This window comes from Gallinula chloropus (assembly GCF_964237585.1).
Source record: "Gallinula chloropus genome assembly, chromosome: 9".
Classification (NCBI taxonomy): Eukaryota; Metazoa; Chordata; class Aves; order Gruiformes; family Rallidae; genus Gallinula; species Gallinula chloropus.
Genome location: NC_140094.1, coordinates 16,500,478 through 16,518,346, shown reverse-complemented (window position 1 = coordinate 16,518,346; position 17,869 = coordinate 16,500,478). Strand labels below are relative to the sequence as shown.

The following is a 17,869-nucleotide window of genomic DNA, read 5'->3' as shown; positions in this document are numbered from 1 at the left end:
ATCAACTCACAACAAGCGAGATGCAATCTGTTGCCAACAGTCTGAAACCGCATGGCCTCAAGCTGGAAGCTGAAACAGATGAGGACAAAAATGAGTCCAAAGGTAAAAAGCTTATAGTGTGCAAACCAAACAGCTCTGGATTTGGAATCAGCCAGGAGGAGAGTTTAGAACTGTTTGGTTGCTGTCCAATATGACTATTTGCTTTAGATGTGAAGCATTGATTGATGTAGCTTGGTTAAAATTACTTTAGGGTGCGTAATTATTTGCTGCATAATTATGACCTTTGTGGTGTGTCTTAAGTAACAGTGGTGTTGCAGGTAAGGGAAAAACACTCCCTGGATCTTTCTGTTGTGGCCTAATATTTATGCTCATAAACCAGGAAATAAACTTCCCTCCCTGATCTGTCCAGCTCAGCACCCAGCAGAGAGATCATGTCGTGCAAATGGTTGTAAAGCAGAAGGCGAGTATGTCCCAGGCTGAAGGGGAATGGGACATGAGCAGATCCAAGGGGGACAGAATAACATCCTGGGCAATTTACCGTGGCAAAGCTGGGTCAGTGTGGTGCAGGTATGCAGACTTAATTCCTAACAACCAAACAGGAGATTAACAGTCCCCTTTCTCCCCCACCCTGCAATTTATAAAAATACATATATTCATAATACATTTTGAAACTTGAAAGTTTCACATGGAAGCTGAAGACCACCAGAGTAAATGGGACACTGATCTGAGCAGTCAGGTAGTGCTGCAGAGCACACACTGTGCTGATACAAAACTATTTCTTAAGCTGACTGTTTGTGATTCCAGCCAGCGTTGTGTTGGCCCCAGTGGAACCTGCCAGCCAAGTCATGGTGGTGGTGTGAGGGGAGCAGTTCTGGAAGCACTATAAAAATGGAGAGAACTTTGCCACAAGTGTTCTCATTTTAGCCTGGGATTATAACATATAGAGGCAAGGTAGAGGAACAAAGAAGCTGTTTTGGAAAAAAAAATAAATAACCAAGGCCCCACAACTTTCTGTTTTTATTAGACCAGCTTACCTTAGTCTACCCTTGAATGCATGGCTCTACCAACATAGGCAGCCAAGTGTAGTTTATGGCCTGACCAACGTTACTTTTCAGAAAAGCTCCTACCTGGACTTTCTTTTGTGCTCTGTGTTGCTTTTTTGACCACCTGCATTGTTATGATGACAAATGCAAGGAGCTGGGTTTTTTAAGTATGAGAAAACAACCAGTAGGATCCTCTAGTGTTATGGTGCTGACAGCAAGATCAGTCACAGAAAAGGCAGCAGACCTTGCAACTGCTGTTTCTGAAGTGTAGCAGAGGCACAAGTTAGTCCCACATTTATCAGGCAGGTTCTGCCTGTCCTGAAATTCTGTGGAATGTTTTTCTTCATTGCTATTGCTAAAGTACACCAATTAATTGCCAGGAAACAATCTGTCCCCAGATTACGTCTTAACCTCCCAAAAGGCATTAAAAACAACATTACTAAAGTTGCAGAATCAAATATGTGGAAGCACCAAAGTCTCACTTTCAGGATTATCTGGACAACTTCAATTTTAACTCTTGTCCCTCTGTCCTGCCAATGAGGCCAAACTTCTTTGCACAGTGTAGTGCTTCAGCATGTAGTTAAAGGCTCTAGTTTAACACATGCCCACAGGCATCTTATTCACTCCTGTGCATAAATGTTTTACCAGAGAGAGACTTTGCAAAGAAGTGACTGTCTTGTGGGCCTGTAGTGTCCATTTATGTGGTAGCTCAGGGATGCAACCAGTGGCAACAGGATCTCTCTTGTGACTGGATATACCTCTCCAAGGGCACTGCTGGCAGCTGGGATGTAGATTCTGCCTTGTGCTGTGTAAAACCCTCTGTAGCTGTCCTGACCATGCTGCAAAAGGTGATGTGTTGGAACTCACGTGTGTGTTTGCAGGGGTTGAAAATCAAGGTCAGTTGGATCCCAAGGCAGACTGGAGCCAGAGCCAATGCCAGGCAAGCTTTACTTTAGCAAGCTGGTCACTGTGTTGGTACACCAAGACTTCCTGAGTAGCTGAGTAGTTTGATTCAGGCAGTTACTGCCCCAGCTACATTTCACTAGTATGTCACTACTGCAGTATATTGCAGTTGCAGGATTCCTGGGAGTGACAGACTGCTGTGTAGACATACCCTGAGGCTGGCCAAAAACGCTGGCAACAGTCCGTACCCACCCTGGAGTTGCTAATTTTATTTTCTGCCATTTGTGTTGTAAATCTGTTGTGGAATGTCTTTCTCTGTTCCCAGGCTCCCTTTTCTTGTTCCCCTCCTCCCAGGTTTCATTCTTCCACAGATAATTGCAAGCACATTTTCACAGTTAAGTTGCCCTTCTCTGTACAACTCTGAAAGGACGTACTGGAGCATGGGCTGTTCGATCATACGTGTTTGAACATCAGAATCGGTATGATCTAGTCAAAGCAATTATTCAATAACCTATTCTGGGTTTGAGAGAGAACTTGGTATAGTCTAAAATTTCCAAAGGTGCTGCTTCACTTTTTGGTAACACACCGAGGGGTCTGTTTTAGATAACAAAAAGATCTTACATACTTAAGTAGCTTGATATTAGTGGTTTGGTAATAGCTTTCTGAAAACTGTGTTCTAAGTAAGTAAAAAGGAAGCAGAGATCAAAACCAGATATAGATCTAAACATGTAAATCAGTGGAGACTTCTGGAAGCATGGATGTTTTGACCTGAGAAAGAGGTAGTAGTGGAGCACCAGTAAAGAGAAATTGTGTTTGCCGAGCATAATGCAGGACATGACAGCTGAGTAAGTTAATTGGAATCCCAGAAATACAATGTCTCTGCTGTATTAACCTTGTCTGGGCAAGTCATTTATGCAATGACAGCAGGGTATCACATAGAGAAAACTCACATAAAGAAAATCACATGGAGAGCACACAGAGGGAGAGAAGATTGTGAAGGAGAAATGGAGAGGTTTGAGTAGTATCCTGTGCCAGACTCTGGATAATAGGCCTGGTTTGGGTTTGGGGTTTTTTGTTTCATGTAAAATTGCAAGATATTTACAGGTGAGATTACTGAACCTGCTAATCCTCACATGGTGATAGGGTACCTCCCCCCATCATATGTATCTTTTCTCACCCTTTTACCTTCCAAGTTTGATAGTTTATTTACAGTACTGGAATGTAACCACATTGGAACTAGGCGTGGGAATGTCCACCTCCCATTGCTTTCTGAACTCTTGTGGCAAGCATTAGTGTGGTTCTGGGCAAGGGTTTCTATGGTTTTACTTTGTGCTTTGTGAAGGATGTCTGTGTAATCCCTAGTGAAGCAACAAGCTCTTGCAGTCCTTCTAATTTCTTTGTTTCTGGTCATCTTGTACAGCTTTACTTAACATAATAAAACTGCACCAAACAGGCAAACGACAATCATTTAGAAACTCCCAGACAAACACAATTTTCATTTAATCAATAGCTTTGTGACTTTGCCAGCTGTGTCTTTTTGAAGGCTTATTCTGCTGAGTAAGCCAAGGCCGTGCTAAATAGCTGGGCCGTAATGATTTGGCAAATCTTGCATGTGCTTCCTGCTACAAGGGTTCTGGTTTCATACTTCATTGGCTTTGCTGGCAACTGCCTTGTGCACCCAGTGACCCAAAACATAGGGACAGTACAAGTCTTCATTGTGCAACCTCTACATTACACACCAAGACAGGAAATATTAGGTTTGCAAGTGCCATTTACGAAATAATCATTTGTTTTTATACAAGGGCAGAAATCTAGCTGGAATATTTACTTTTCCACTAGCAGTTGGGTTCCAATAGCCTGTAAGCCACACTGTCTGCCTGGCCTGCTGAGTTCGACAGGTTCCAGGTGAAAATGACTGCAGAGCTGGGGAAGGTGATAAATCCCAAACTGTCACTTGGAAAAGTCTTCGGTAGTAACTCAGCAGCAGCAATGCCAGGGGAAATGCTGCCTCTAAAAATGTGATTCCCTTTACCGTTATGTCAGTGGAAGGCTGTGCTGTAGTGGGACAAGGTTGGCTGCCTCTTGGCCAACAGTTATGTTGGGGAATAAAACTCAGCAAAAAGAGTTTACTAGACAAATGAAATGAACTGGCCTTCTTTGTTCTCACTGATCCCTTTCCATTTGCAAAATCCTCCCTACAGCAGATGCTGTGCCTCTTTCTATTGCTGGATCCAACCCAGCCCGGAGTTTTGTCATCTATGTCTTTACTTGAACCCATTTTAAAAATAGAGAAGAATAAGTCATAGTTTTCTTAGTCTTCTTTTGTTCTTGTTTAGTTAAAACACACCTAAGCAAAAGGTGTCTGATCATAATGGTTTGTTCTTGCTTGCTTTGAACAATTTCCTTCCTGCTGGGCTCTAATTAGCTTAAGGTGGTGAGCCTTAAAAACCGTGTATTTTTTACTTTGCCTTTATCCTCTGCTTCCAGTTCCACTGAGACACTCTGTTTGTCTGCCAGATCTTATCCACACATGGGACAGTTTGACCTTTCAGAAGTTTCTGATGTCCACTGCTGGCATCGCTCCCGAGATAGCTAATGAAGTGGCAGGTTTCTAATCTAACATTTTCAATATTTGTTTTAATCATACACATTAAAACTAGACTAGGATAAAGACATGCTCCCTAGGAACAGTTTGTTTCTTAGTTTAGATAGTCTTTATAGTTAGAGAAAGCATCTTTCCTTCCAAGGAGAAGCACTGCTTCCTTTTTTTCCTCCAGAACCCAACCCTTAGCACCTTTCAGTGAGCAAATTCCTTTAACCCAAGTCAAGCTGCTTGCTATGTAACATGGGAGAGATTTAGTCCAAGAGGTCTGAACTTTTCCTAGTATCCATCATGAGCCACTATGGTCATCAGTGGCCATTTTTTGATAAAAATGCAGACTGCCTGGGTTTTCTACCTTTAAAGTGTCAAACTGGGTTTTCCTACAGGAGCATTATAATAATGACTTTGCTGCTTTTCTGCTCGTGTGCACAAGCATCAACTTCCATCTGCTTATTTAAAGTGTCATCCTCTCCATTTGGCATATTTTTTTTACTTCTTTCCCCGTTATTTCACTCTGTTACTCACACCTTTTCAATACCAATCCAGATGTGATCCTGAGGCTTCTCTCCATTCAAAGAAAAAAAAACCCAACCAACTTGGTTGTTGAGAAAAATGTGTTAGAATTTTCTTTTTGCATGGTAAGTACTATGATACATTCCTGCAGCTCATTCTGAAATGTTTATGGTGTATTTTGAAACAAACTTCCCAGGTTTGCTGAAGGCAGCACTTCTGAGTTTAATGAACAGAATCACATGAGGAAAAGCTCCGATGCAGGCTCCAGAAAGCTGTCATCAGTTAAATGACATGCATGCTGCACTTCTTATCAGCTAAAGACCCTCTAAAGACATACCTTCTTGTGAAGATAACAGACTTTTTAGTTCCTTCTCTGCAATTTGTCTTCACATTAACATGTTCAAGCCAAAGTCATCAAAGCAAGAGTATCTTTTTTCAAGTTGTTTTTTGCTTTCTTCCCGTGGCATTCCTAGACAATATGAAAGCAAACTTGGCTTCATTAGCCTTGAGGTTTGTAGGCAACTAGGCACGCACACTGCCCAAAGAATTCCACTTCAGTATTGGTCTGAACATATCATTTCCAAATTGCTTTGATACCAAGCCATAATTTGCAAGGTTCCTGTTTGATATCAAGTCTCTCCCTGCCGACCAAATGATTGAGACTAAGTGAGATAGCGTGCTGAGCTTTTAAAATCATTTACGAAGAACCAAGGCCAGATGGTTCTGGGATTATGAATGATTTTCCCAGCTGCACCATTATGAAAAATCCCAAGAGTTTAGGGAGCTGGTATATGAGAGGAGGATTACTGGAAAAAGAGGTTTTGTAAGGATGGGGAGCTCTCCTGAGTGATAGGAGTGGCTGTAACAAGGACACCTCTCAAAATTCCATGTCCTTATAGCAAATGTCTTCAGGTGAACTACTGCAGACTGATCCATTGGTAGATTATAACTGCAACTAATGGAACTGGATCAGGCATTTCCTGTGCAGCTTTTTTTCTGTACAGGTTTGTTTGGGTCTGGGTTTTTTTAATTCTTGCAAGGAAAAGAGAGATGCAGATTTGTTACTGTCCACTGCAATCATGTGTCGTTTTGGTGAACCAGTGTAAGAGGGACACATAGGATGGATTTCTTGCATTGAATCTACAAGCCCACAGTGATTGGCAATGTAGACCAAGAAAGAAGAATAAAAGAAAGAGACTGAAAGCATTTCTTTCTGTGAAAAGGACTTCTGCTGCTCTGGGAACCATAAAGCACATACCCACTGGCTCCTCTGGGGACTTCAGATAACTTGATACTGGTAGAGTTATATATATTACAGTTACTTTACACCTCTCTGTCTTTTGATGTTAGCCATCTCCTCATTCCCACCTCCAGGAATGGAGAATTCATCTCCCCTTGTGAGGAAGGCAGCCAGCATTCCTGACTCCTGCAGTGCATTCCCCAGGCTGCCTGGCTTCCCCCAGTACTCAGCAGTGGGTGGCTTCCTGGTGGGGTAGAATGTGGGACATTTGTGGTTACTTGTGTTGCACATATTTGGCAGATACACTTAACTGTCTGTCCCTTCTCCTTGCATTTCTTTTTAAGAGGGGCTTGTGTTGCTTCTCTTCATTCAGGTTTGAACCTTGGTTATTAATGTATTTGACTGTAGGCTTTCACTGGTTTCACAGGAGTTTTGGGAAAATGCACTCAAGTGATTGCATGCAAGAGCCTCCCCATAGCTGCTAACACTTTGAGTGACAGACCCCTTAGCTGTTCTTATTGAGCTTTTGTCTTTCTTCCCAAGTGGGTGGGAAATCCCACCCAGCTATCCTAGGGTTTTGTCTTTTTTCCACCCTACAATTTATATTCCCTTTTCATCTTCTGAGGAAATGCATGTCACATTTTTTGAGGTCTCATTCTCACCCACTTCAGGCAGTGCTGAAAGCAAACAGCTTGTTACCCTTCAGCCTGTTACTGCTGTGATGCACCAGGGTGCTTTCTGCATGCAAGGAGCTACAGATGGAGCACAGCAGCCTCTGCTCATCAGTAGAAAGAAATGAGCAGTCCATCTCAGCCCACCAGTTTCATTCATAGTCACTGTCCTCCTCCTGCAATAATTCCTTGTTCTCTGAAACCAGACTGAAGCCAGCGAGACAGAATATTTTATATCCAGGAAGTGGATTAAATCTTTTGGAGGGCAAGGAAACAGCTTAGTGCATACATTTCCATGGGGATGTTACCCTGTGGCCCTTAGATAACTTTGTTCTTGCTTTAGGATCACGGCTCAGCTGTGATGATGACAAGCAGCCAGTGTCTCCTCATTGATGGCCTGAGAGAAGTGATTCCCAGCAGAGTCACTGGTGCATGTTGTACAGCAAGCGGGTTTTGATGTATCCGTGTTCAGCTCTTCAACAGGTATTGGGCTGTTAAAACAACCCTTGACTCTGACTGATGCTGTTGTGTCAGAAACCTGTTGCTTCTGTGTATTGTTGGCGTGTATCAAAGTATGGGAAAGGGATTGGGAATGCTGAGCATTTGGTTGGACAACTGCTGTGGAGATGGGGTGGTGCTCTAGGTGTGCGAAAGGGCCAAGAATCTACACGCTGCGAGAGGTTGTGGTCCGTGCAGCAAAAAAAGAGGCTTGAATGGCAGCCCTTGTATGCTCAGATCAATGTGAAAGACAGTCAATTTGTTACTGTAAGTGTGACCTGAGCTCCTGATCATGTTGGGAGGGTGTGGGGGCAGAGAAGGAGCATTTCTAACCCTGGGCAGTCATTCCCATGTGGTGTTGGGCAGTGCTCATGTCATTAGAGTCATTGCACGAGCCTTACCCATCTCTCCATTGCCTGCACAGGTTCAGGCGAGTCCCTGCTGCATCAGACTGGACCACTCTGGCCACTGTTGGTTCCTGATGAAGTAGGGGACTGTTACAGCCATTATTTACTCACCCCAATAACAGTGTTGTACCTTACTTTGCATTTTTAAGTCTTCTCTCAGAGAGATGGGATTCTAAACAGGACAGGACCCCCTGCCTGTGCTGAGTTGTTACTGAATGGTTTGCACTGTCCTGTGTAATCACAGTCGTTCCTGAGTCTGAAGGCATAGTGCTGGAGCTACTCTGGGTGGCAGCTCTCATGTTTAAAGATTTGTATTGGATACTATGTGAGATCTAGAAAGAAGTGAGGATTAAGATCAGAAGGAAGAAGGGTGTTTCCTTGAGGTAATGCTGCCTCTTCAACGTGGAGTTTCCACCAAGTTTATTTGTACTTGTAGGTCAACTTTAGCTTTGACTAAGTTTTAGTGGTATGTGGAGCCCTCCTTTTTCTGCCCCAAGGTACACTACCCCCTGCAGTCTCAGAACCTTTTTCAGAGAAAGGTTGTTATGCTGAGACCACATCCTACAAATTAGATGCAGTGGAGGCAGGCCATCAGAATGGGAAGTGTTCAGCTGCATCCCAACCAGATTCCTTCATCCTACCGAATGCCTGCGCTGCTGCGAATCAGCCGCTCTGCAAAACTGGGTGGGATTCTGGAGAGAGGAGCATATGAGCAATCAGTGCTGGAAGAAATAGTCAATAGTGTGAGCATCTGATGTTATTGCTGGGGAGAAGATCATAAAATGATTCCCCCTATCCTTCATGGCCTTAGTCTAACTTCAGTTGAACTGTATAACAGGATGGTTGTTGATGTCAGTGCGGTTTGGCCAGCTCTGTTATAGGTATCTAGGACCACGCAGGCAGCAGCAAGCTTTCAGATGAAATATTTGAACAAGTAAAAGGCCACACTGCCAGTTCCTGCCATGTCAGTCTATGTTTGCTATCTGTCCCTTGCGGCACAAGCTCATACTTGCTGCCTTCCAGATTCCATGGGAAAAGAACTAATTCTTTTTAAATGAAAACCATATCATAAAGAGCTGAATCTGTCATGCAGCTGAATAAACCACAGCTTTCCTCACTGTTATTCACCATAGGCGTTCGTGTGTTCTCACTCGCTGTTGTTGACTTCTTGGCTGTTTGATGAGTAGATAACCACATAAAATATCTGGTTACTTCATTATTGGAGAGTGACATAAACTTGGTTATGAAAACAAGACTTCAGTAGTCATGGCTTCCTCTAAATGTTGTCTCTCCTGATAAAAAAAAAACCAAAAACCAACAATAACTCAGCACCCATCCTGAACATCCCTGTTGGGGATAACTTGATGTACACAATGACCATCATTGATTACTTCAAATGCTTTAGGTAGATTCATCTCTCTCTCTTAATCACAACTTCCCAAAGTACCTCCTGACAGCTTCTGAAATAGCTGAGTTACAGTTAAGTAACTGTGTTTACGTGTTTGCAAAGCACAAGGTGAAAAAGCCTGTTTTCCATTAAACCAACAGTTCTAGTGACCATTGTTTTTATAAGGAGGTTACGCAAGCAGTTTCATTGCCTCCTCCCCAGCTCAGCTCACCTCAGCCTTTCCCCAGCATCTGTTAGTTTACCCTCCACCCAAGCCTCGCACAGATTCCCTTCTCTGGCTGCCTCTGCCTCTTTTCAGTTGCTTTGCAGATGCATCACCTTCCTAGGTTGCTCTCTTAAACTCACTGTCCTCATTTTGCACTGCAGCTCCTATTATAATTCCAGCTGTAATGAGCAACCCCTTTCCACTTCTGCCTCTGGTATGCCTTTCTTCTCAACTGGTTGGAAACCTCATAACTTGCAAGATATCAGCATTTTATATTGAAATGTTAAACATGTTGAACCAGTTCAGAAGTAGGCATCTTTCCAGTGATGCAGCTTCAATTTCAAACGTTAATAAAAATTCCTAACATTGAACTCGATTTGGGACTGGACGGCTCACAGGCCTGATTATGTGATACGCCGTCTCCCACTTCTAAGTTGCTGGTTCAAATCCAGCCCAAGTCAGTAGCTGCTGAGAACTGTTGACATACATTCTCTGCTTAGTGACCTATATTGATTTGAGTTTAATGGCCATGTTTGATGTTCTCAGCTGTCAGCCATGCACCCTGTATAACCTCCTTCCATACCAGTGTCTTCCTTTGTGGTTGAGATTGGATGGACTACAGAGACGGAACTCCCTTCTCAACCGTTCATGGAGACCCAATAGCAAGTGGGAAGGGGGAGGAGTTTCATATTTCAGTTATGTCCTTCATATGGATAAATGGATAGCATTTGTGCCCACATCTAAATTAACATCTCTAAATAGCAGGCTTTCCATGGGGCACTGTCATCCTGCCCACACTGAAATGCCAGAGCAGATAAGTTATGGCTCTCCTTCTCCCTTCCCCCTCACACTACGTGAGGATGTTGTCCAGCCTCCCCTCCCTTTGCATTTATATTTCTCCAGTGGGGTTTAGAAAGAAATCTTGTGCTTAATCCTGGTTCTGCAGTTAATGTGTGATTACCTCTGGGTGAGTCACGCGAGCTGGGTCATGGGGAATGACTTCTTGCATATGCTCTTTTCAGAAGGTCAGTAGTGACCTACCTTGCTGTGATGTACAACTCCTGGTGCTGCATACAGGTCTTAGCAACTCATTGTTGCCTTGAAGATACAGGCTTTTAGAGAACATCTGCAGGCTGAAGCATCTGTTACAAACACAGGTAGAGAAAACATGCTTTCCAGCAAGCAGAGATCAGCCAAGAATGTAAAAACTTTAGTGGCCCCACTGAGCTCTTCACTTGAAACAAGAGATATCACTGCCTGCTCCTGCCCTCTGTATTTGGGATGTGGCTGTAGCAGGCTCTTTGCTCAGTTCCTTGGGTCCATGTTGGTCTGCAGGTCAAGTGGCCCCAAGGAGCTCTTCCCTTTTGATGTCGCGCTAAATTTACACAATTTGAGTTGATTCCTCAGGAACAGAAAGACTGTCCCTTGGATTTTGCTGTCTGCAGGAGTGACAGACCACTATCCTCATTTCCTTCTTGGTTGCTGTACAGCCTCACCATCCTTTGGAGAAATGTGACTTTGAGGTTAGTGCCACTTGTGTGGAGAGCAATCAAGCCTGTGTCGTGCAGAAGTTTCATAAGCAGCTGGCGTGACAGGCAGGTTGCCTTGGGTAGCCTCGCTAGTCCTGAGCGTCACGCGTTTCCAAAGGGAACCAGCATTTGACTCACCCTGAATTATTTGCAGACAAGTGGAATGGTTTGGCTTTCACAGGGAGGCTGTGGAGAAGCTCTTAGTAACAGCCAGCTGAAGTGCTTATTTGAAACAGAGGGATTGTAGAAGCTAGTGGTGTTTCCACTTCTGGGTGTGGTTTTTTCAGTCCTCCCTTCTTTAAAATTCTTTCTTTCACTTGCTACCTTGTGTCTGCCTTTTTCTGAAGACAAGCTCTTATTTTACTGCTGGTGCTATTTTCTATCCTATTTTCTATCAAACTTGCCTCTTGCCCCTACTCCATAATCTCTTCCCACCAGAGGGGGAGTGTGTGATGATAATCCTGGGGATTTCTCAAGAGGTCTGTTACCAGCCACAAAGTTTCAGCTGTTGGAAAAATTCAAAGTATCTCCTAAATCAGTTTCTCCCAGCCCTTGGTGTTATCCTTTAGCTCGGATTTGGGGCTTTTAATAGGAAACCTATCGAGACTCATAGCAGTTCTGATGAAGATTTGTATACATGACCTTAAGAACTTGGAGGTGCAATGCACAGTGCATTGAAGGAGGAGGAGGCTTTCCACAGGCTTTGGTTCGCTTTGGCTCAGGCTTTTAAAGAATAACAGGAAACATTGGAAAACACACCAAGGGTAAACAGAGCAGTTTAGTTACATTAACTGTCTAGAGGAGAAGCTTCCCTAATGATCGAAACAAACAAAGCAAGTGTATTTATTTAGCATTGCTGTGGGAAAACAAATGGCTGTTAATTGCATTTAGCTAAAAAGGGTTATAGAAAAAAATTGGCCAGCTCAGTCCCAGAGTGTAATTCTGGCAACCCGACCCAGTTCTGATTGCTGCATAGACTGTGATGGGGAAGAGTGTCCTGGAAAGGAGCACAGACCAGAGAGGCCAAGGCTTTGAGAGATTGCATACTGGTTTTCATCCATAGCAATGCTGCTTTAAAGTCTCTTTCTACAAAAAACAGCATCAAGGAGATATGTTGTTGCTGCCTCCCTGGGATTGCTGCTAAAATTTGTCTTGCTGTGATTGTGTTAACGGTTAGAACTTAAACTGGTCACTCAGCTCGTTTCTGGACTCACTTATGATGAGCAACAATAAATATGCTGCAGGACTCCTTGGGTGATGCCTTAGTGTCTTTGACTGATAACCAATGCATTATTTATATTAGAAAAGAAACTGGAGTTTGAAACCACAGTCCCATTGTGCTTAGAAGAAACACGGAGTGAAAGGAGTTTAAGAGCTGACAGTCAGAGCTGTTCTTGCTTGCCTGTGTGGGATCTCATTCTCTTCAGGAGGAAAAAGTAATGAACCAAAGGCTGAGATTTACCTTGTGCTTTGAATGGAGCTAGTGACTGTGAGAGTAACAGCACAAAGGGAAACTGAGTCTGTCTGCAATGACTGCTGGCTTTGCGGTGTGAGGGGTAATGAGCAGCCTGTTTGTTGCTCCTGATGAAATGGACAGTTATGACTCGGAGAGCACAGCGGGCAGTGGGTTAGCGGGGTAACCTGGTCCCATTTTGACATTCCTACTTCTAATCTAAGAGCCACTCTTATCGGCTCTTCTCTCAAGATCTGTTCATGTAGGAATAGAACTCCTCCCCAAGACAGAATATTTCAAAAGACTGATTATCTGCTTCTAATTCCATGTGAACTTCTGAATAGCAGGTAAGATCAGATGATCACAAAGAAAATGCAAAGCACTGAATCAGTGCTTGTGGTGCTGTTTGTTACAAACACATAACCCTCTGTCCGGTTTATTTCTGTTAAAAGCAGAGGCACTGTTCATTAGTGACAGAATCAGCATGGCATTACATTTACTATGTGTTTAGGAAAAACCAATCCCTTTGATGTAGCTGGAGACCCTTGAACTTCAGAAAAGAATGTGTTAGCATGCTAGGGTATGCCTTAGTCCTCCAGGTCATTTAATCCTTTCCTCAAGTGAGTCATTGTAAGGTAAAGTAGATGCTGGGAAAAGTTCTGCACTGCCAATTAAAACAGGCTTCAGAGGTGTTGCTGGTTTCATTCTACCAGAAACTCATCACAGAGAGGCCAGTAGAGGTTGCCTATGTACCTTGAGGCCAGATCCCAGGCTAATATAAACTGGCATCGTTCTTTTGACTTAGCAGAGCTCCTTTTCTTTATATTGATAGTTCGGCTTCAATTCTTCTATGCTTATGACTTTTAAAAGAATTTCTGTTAAGAAATTAGGAATGATTCAGATTCAGAAAGATGTTGATGTCCACACTTGTAAGGGTTGAATTGATTTCAGAAGACAACTGTAAATAACTCTGAGCTGTGAGTTCTGACTTGGTCATTATGGAGAATACATTCTGTCTGCCTCAAAGACCCCTGCAAATCAAGGTTGAATAATGAATGTTAGCCTCAGCATTTCTCCTAGGTTGACACCTTTCATGAGGTCAGGTTTAAAATAAAATTAAGGACAGAAATGTACTAATTAGTAACTGTTGTCCTTGTTGTCAATAAAAAAAAATCCCACTTTCAACAAATTTGACAAAGGATTTCTTAATTAACAGCCCCAGACTAAACACTGGTCTTATGTGAAAGAGATAAAATCGGGAAGCCTAAACCACTTTGAAAGTCAGGAAAATGATTTGTTTTCACCCCTTACAAGTGGAACAGCTGAGGTGCCAACCAGGAGGCAGTTCAGGAAGCTGCCACAATGGGAGGGCTGCCAATTCCCGTCCTACAGAAGCCCTGACAGAGTATAAACCTGAAGGACCCAACTTTGAGTCTCAGCACTGTGGCAGTGACAAGGAAGGCAAGCTGAAGGAAATCTTGGAAAACTGCCTTGTTTCCACTAGAGAAGTTAAACGATTGCTGCATGCCCACAGGCCTTCTAAGCTGGCATTTCTGGGCAAACTTTCCTGTGGAAGACTTCCAGCTAGCTTACATACCTGGCTTCATGGTACTTAGCTCTTTCTTTCCTGACTTTTAGGAATGCAAACTTTAGATGGGCTTATTTGCATTGGAGGAATACTGCTGGAACGTTCTCCTTAGCATGTGAAGAGTTTTTGCTGTGTGTAGAAACAACATGGGTAAAATATTTGGAGTGAAATCCAGGCTCCATTGAAGTCAGTGGCAAAACTCCCATTCACTTCAGTGGAGCAGGAATTTCACTCTTTACTGTTTTGAAGTTAAAGTTACTAATAGACTGTTAAATTATTTCTGTGTGCATCAAACAAGATGTGCTTGATGTTAATGTTTCTGCTGTGTTGAAAACCCACAAAGGTTTAAAAACAAGAATAACTCTGAACTTCTGAGTCTAAAAATTATATTAAATGTAGTTTTGCTAGAAATAATAATGTCCCTGGAGATAAACCTAAAATAATAGACTCCACCATATAATCTTCACTTTAAGCTAAAAATAACATAGATGGTGGTTTAATCTAAGCCATAATTATCAAACTGCTGAAGCTGGTTTTGGTTCATTGCAACTAGAAATGTATGTTGTGTTTAGGCTTCAAACAGTTGAATCCCAAAACTTGAAGAGAAGCAAAGCCAAGATCATAGTCAGAAAGCAAACAGGAGCCTCAGATTTGTTGAGAACTAGCATGGATTAAAGAATCCAACACCATATTTAAAGGGACTGCTCCTGGTTATTCAGTCCAGCCAGCTGGAGACCTGCTGAGATCCTATTAATCTGCGTTTCCAGACCTGAATTGATGACCGTTGTTTTGCTAGGAGGTGACACTGACCATACAAGGCACCTTTCTTCTGAAAGCCATTTTCCCTTTCTTGTTGGAATTTAAGGAAGAATGTTAATGTTTCAAAATGTTGTTATTCCATATAATTTACTTTTTTTTTTAAAATTATCATTTCAAAGTAGGATGGAAAACCCTTACCTTGCTTTTGCTGCCAAGCAGCATGGTATGATGGATGGGCTGAGTGTAGGACTGCCAGTGGGGGCTTCTGACATTTCACTGGTGTAACAGGTGAACTTGGTCACATCAGTTATCCCTTCTTTGCCACCATGAGGGCTGTTCACAAAGGCTTACCTCCAGCAGAGGAGTCTCACCTTCCTATAATGACAACAGAGAGTTCTTCTGAACAGTGATTTACTGTAGCAGCCCAATGGTAGAGACTCTGCTAATGACAAGTGTTTTGCTGCTTAGGCCATACTCTGTTCTTGCTGAGACTGGCATGGGACAGTCTTCTCATTTGGACAGTGCTTGCAGAAATGAGGTCTTGATTCTGCCCCAGGCTCCCATCTGAGCGTTGCTGTAAGAGGGTCATAGACTAATTGCAGTTGGAAGGGCCACTGCAGGTCGTTTGATCCAACCCACCACTCAAAGAAGGATCAACTTCAAATTTAGATGGAAGAAGAGTTGTACAGTACTGTCACAAATTTAGAGAAGTATTTTTTCTAACAGTAGATATTCCAAATTCATAATGGTGCAACAACAAAATTGTCTTGTCCCCAGTATTAATTTGTTGATGTTTCTCAAGGTATGATTATAGGGACCATATCCACTAGACTTGGAAAAGCAATCCATAATTTTCAGTAACTACTGGCTTTGATATTCTGACAGGTATCCTCCAACAGTGCTACATCACTTCTCCAGGTTCACTTCTTGTGAACCCACAAATATTTACAATTCAGTAGGAAAGGCCATAAGCAGCACATTTACAAGTTTCAAACACAGAAATACTAAACCCTTTGTGAAATTAATGTTTAAATTACAGGAACCTATAGTTTATTCATGAATCAGGTGCTCAGAGTGGTAGGTGAATGTTTCTGTGTTATATATGCAGCCTGTTTGTGACTTGTTAATTGCTAATTACTAAGTCCAAGGGGAAATTAGAAACCCACATCATAACTTGATAGGTTTTTTTTGTCTTGTTTTGTTTCAATCAAACAGCATGGGAATGAGCCATGATGATGATCACCAACCCTGTGCAGGGAGGTCTCACATTATGTCTGGAGAATGGGTGAAGGGCAGGAACCCAAGTGACCTTTCCTGGTCTTCATGCAGCCGCGATGACCTCGAAAACTTCCTAAAGTAAGCATCGTGCTGATTATCAAACATCCTGTCAGGCAAGAATCCACTGTGTGATTTGGAAGTGAAAGTCTAAACAATTTTCCTTAAAAAGAAAGCATGTGCCTGTGTTATTAGGGTGTGCAAGTCTGAATCCGTCTCCTTTGCTGTAGCCCCTTTGAAAAAGGTTTGCAGAGAGGTAGAAGAATTGGATGGAGTTGTCAGGGTACTGATAACTTCTTAAAAACAATCTCAGATCACCTTCATGTTACAAAAAACGGCCTTTGTGCCTGCAATAACCAAAATTTGTGTGTAGGTGGCCTGAAAAAATCTCTGCTGAAGGATGCTGCCAGCTTTGTACTGTAGCTTTTACTGTCATTATTGTTATTATTTTATGGAAACTTTGCTTTGCCTGGAGGTAATTCTGATGTGTTTTCTTACTCCTCAGTGAATGTTGGTCTTAAACAGTTCAGTATAAACTTCTTTCCCACTGCATCCATATCTCAGTTCATCATATTCAAGAGTTAAGGAAGGATTTCTGTCCTGCTTGTTAACTCTCATGTACTATAACAAGCATTGAAATTGTCTGAACTCTGTAATTGTGGTCTTAAACCTACAGTGCAGCTTTGTGTCAAACAGTGGCTGGCACTGTGGCCCATGCTTTTGTTGGTAGAAATGGGTTCAGCATGAAAATTTCCCCACTTTGGGGACTTTATGCCTCTGATGGGTAAGAAAATAAGTCAGGGGCTTAAAATTCAGCTGGGGGATTCAGATGAGACATGATAGAAGACTTTCTAGCTGTCATTTTAAGGCTCATGAAACTTTGGACTGGATAGCCTGAGGGCAGAAGTGACTCTCCATCAGATTTTTTGGAATAGTTTAGACAGATGTTTAACCCAGAATGGTGTGAATATAGTTGATTCTGCCCTGTGGCCTGAGGCCAGGGATGAGTTCTCAGGCACCTTTCTCTCTGTAATTTTCCATGATTTAGAAGGCTTCTGGATATGCACTGGAGAAAATCACTGCTGTTTCACATGAGATCATCAGATTCTCTGTTAAAGAGAGGACAACAGCTTCTCTACAGCGATGATCTGACGCTCCAGTTCAAAGGTGCTTTCCCTTAAAGGCATATTTGATTCTTACACTCCACAGGTCCAAGGTCAGCACCTGTTTGCTGGTAACAGACCCCCGAAGCCAATATGCCGTGCGGCTCCCTCACAAGCTGCCTGGAATGCACTACAGTGCCGATGAACAGTGCCAGATACTTTTTGGGACCAATGCTACATTCTGTAAGAATATGGAGGTAAGAACTCATGGGGTGTACCTGGGAAACAAGTAGGTAGGGGAAATAAAGCTGTCAAAGACACAGAAAGGAACCTGTACTTTCCTCAGAGCTTCCTAATGGGATTTTCAGCATGTTCAGCACTGCTGATGCAAAATCACTCCCAGTGACCTTTGTGTCAGCAGTACATTCTCACACAGTCCTCCTCCTTTCCCCACATGGTCTTGTTAATCTCCCAGAGCAGACCCAGGAAAGCATTTGTTTGTGTTCAGTGTTAATTTAGGGACTTTTGACACTGTTTTGCTGAAGTGCTCAGTAGAGATTGTTTTGCTGGAAGTTCAACTGAGGTGAAAGTCTCTTCTCACAAGAGTTCTTGCCTGCTTCCACAGGGTCAGTTTACAGAATGATAGGGCTTGGAAGGGACCTCTGGAGATCA

The 17,869-nt window shown here is 42.7% G+C and overlaps 1 protein-coding gene across 1 annotated transcript in view; it reads left to right on the top strand.

Annotated features, from left to right (window-relative positions):
* ADAMTS17 (ADAM metallopeptidase with thrombospondin type 1 motif 17) overlaps window positions 1–17,869 on the top strand; it is a gene marked incomplete at both ends in the record, with an annotated part of 181,627 nt that overhangs the window by 75,662 nt on the left and 88,096 nt on the right. The window contains 2 exons of the mRNA XM_084268070.1: window positions 16,035–16,175; window positions 17,304–17,454. Of these exons, the coding sequence (XP_084124196.1) occupies window positions 16,035–16,175; window positions 17,304–17,454 (292 nt within the window). The remainder of the gene's footprint in view (window positions 1–16,034; window positions 16,176–17,303; window positions 17,455–17,869) is intronic.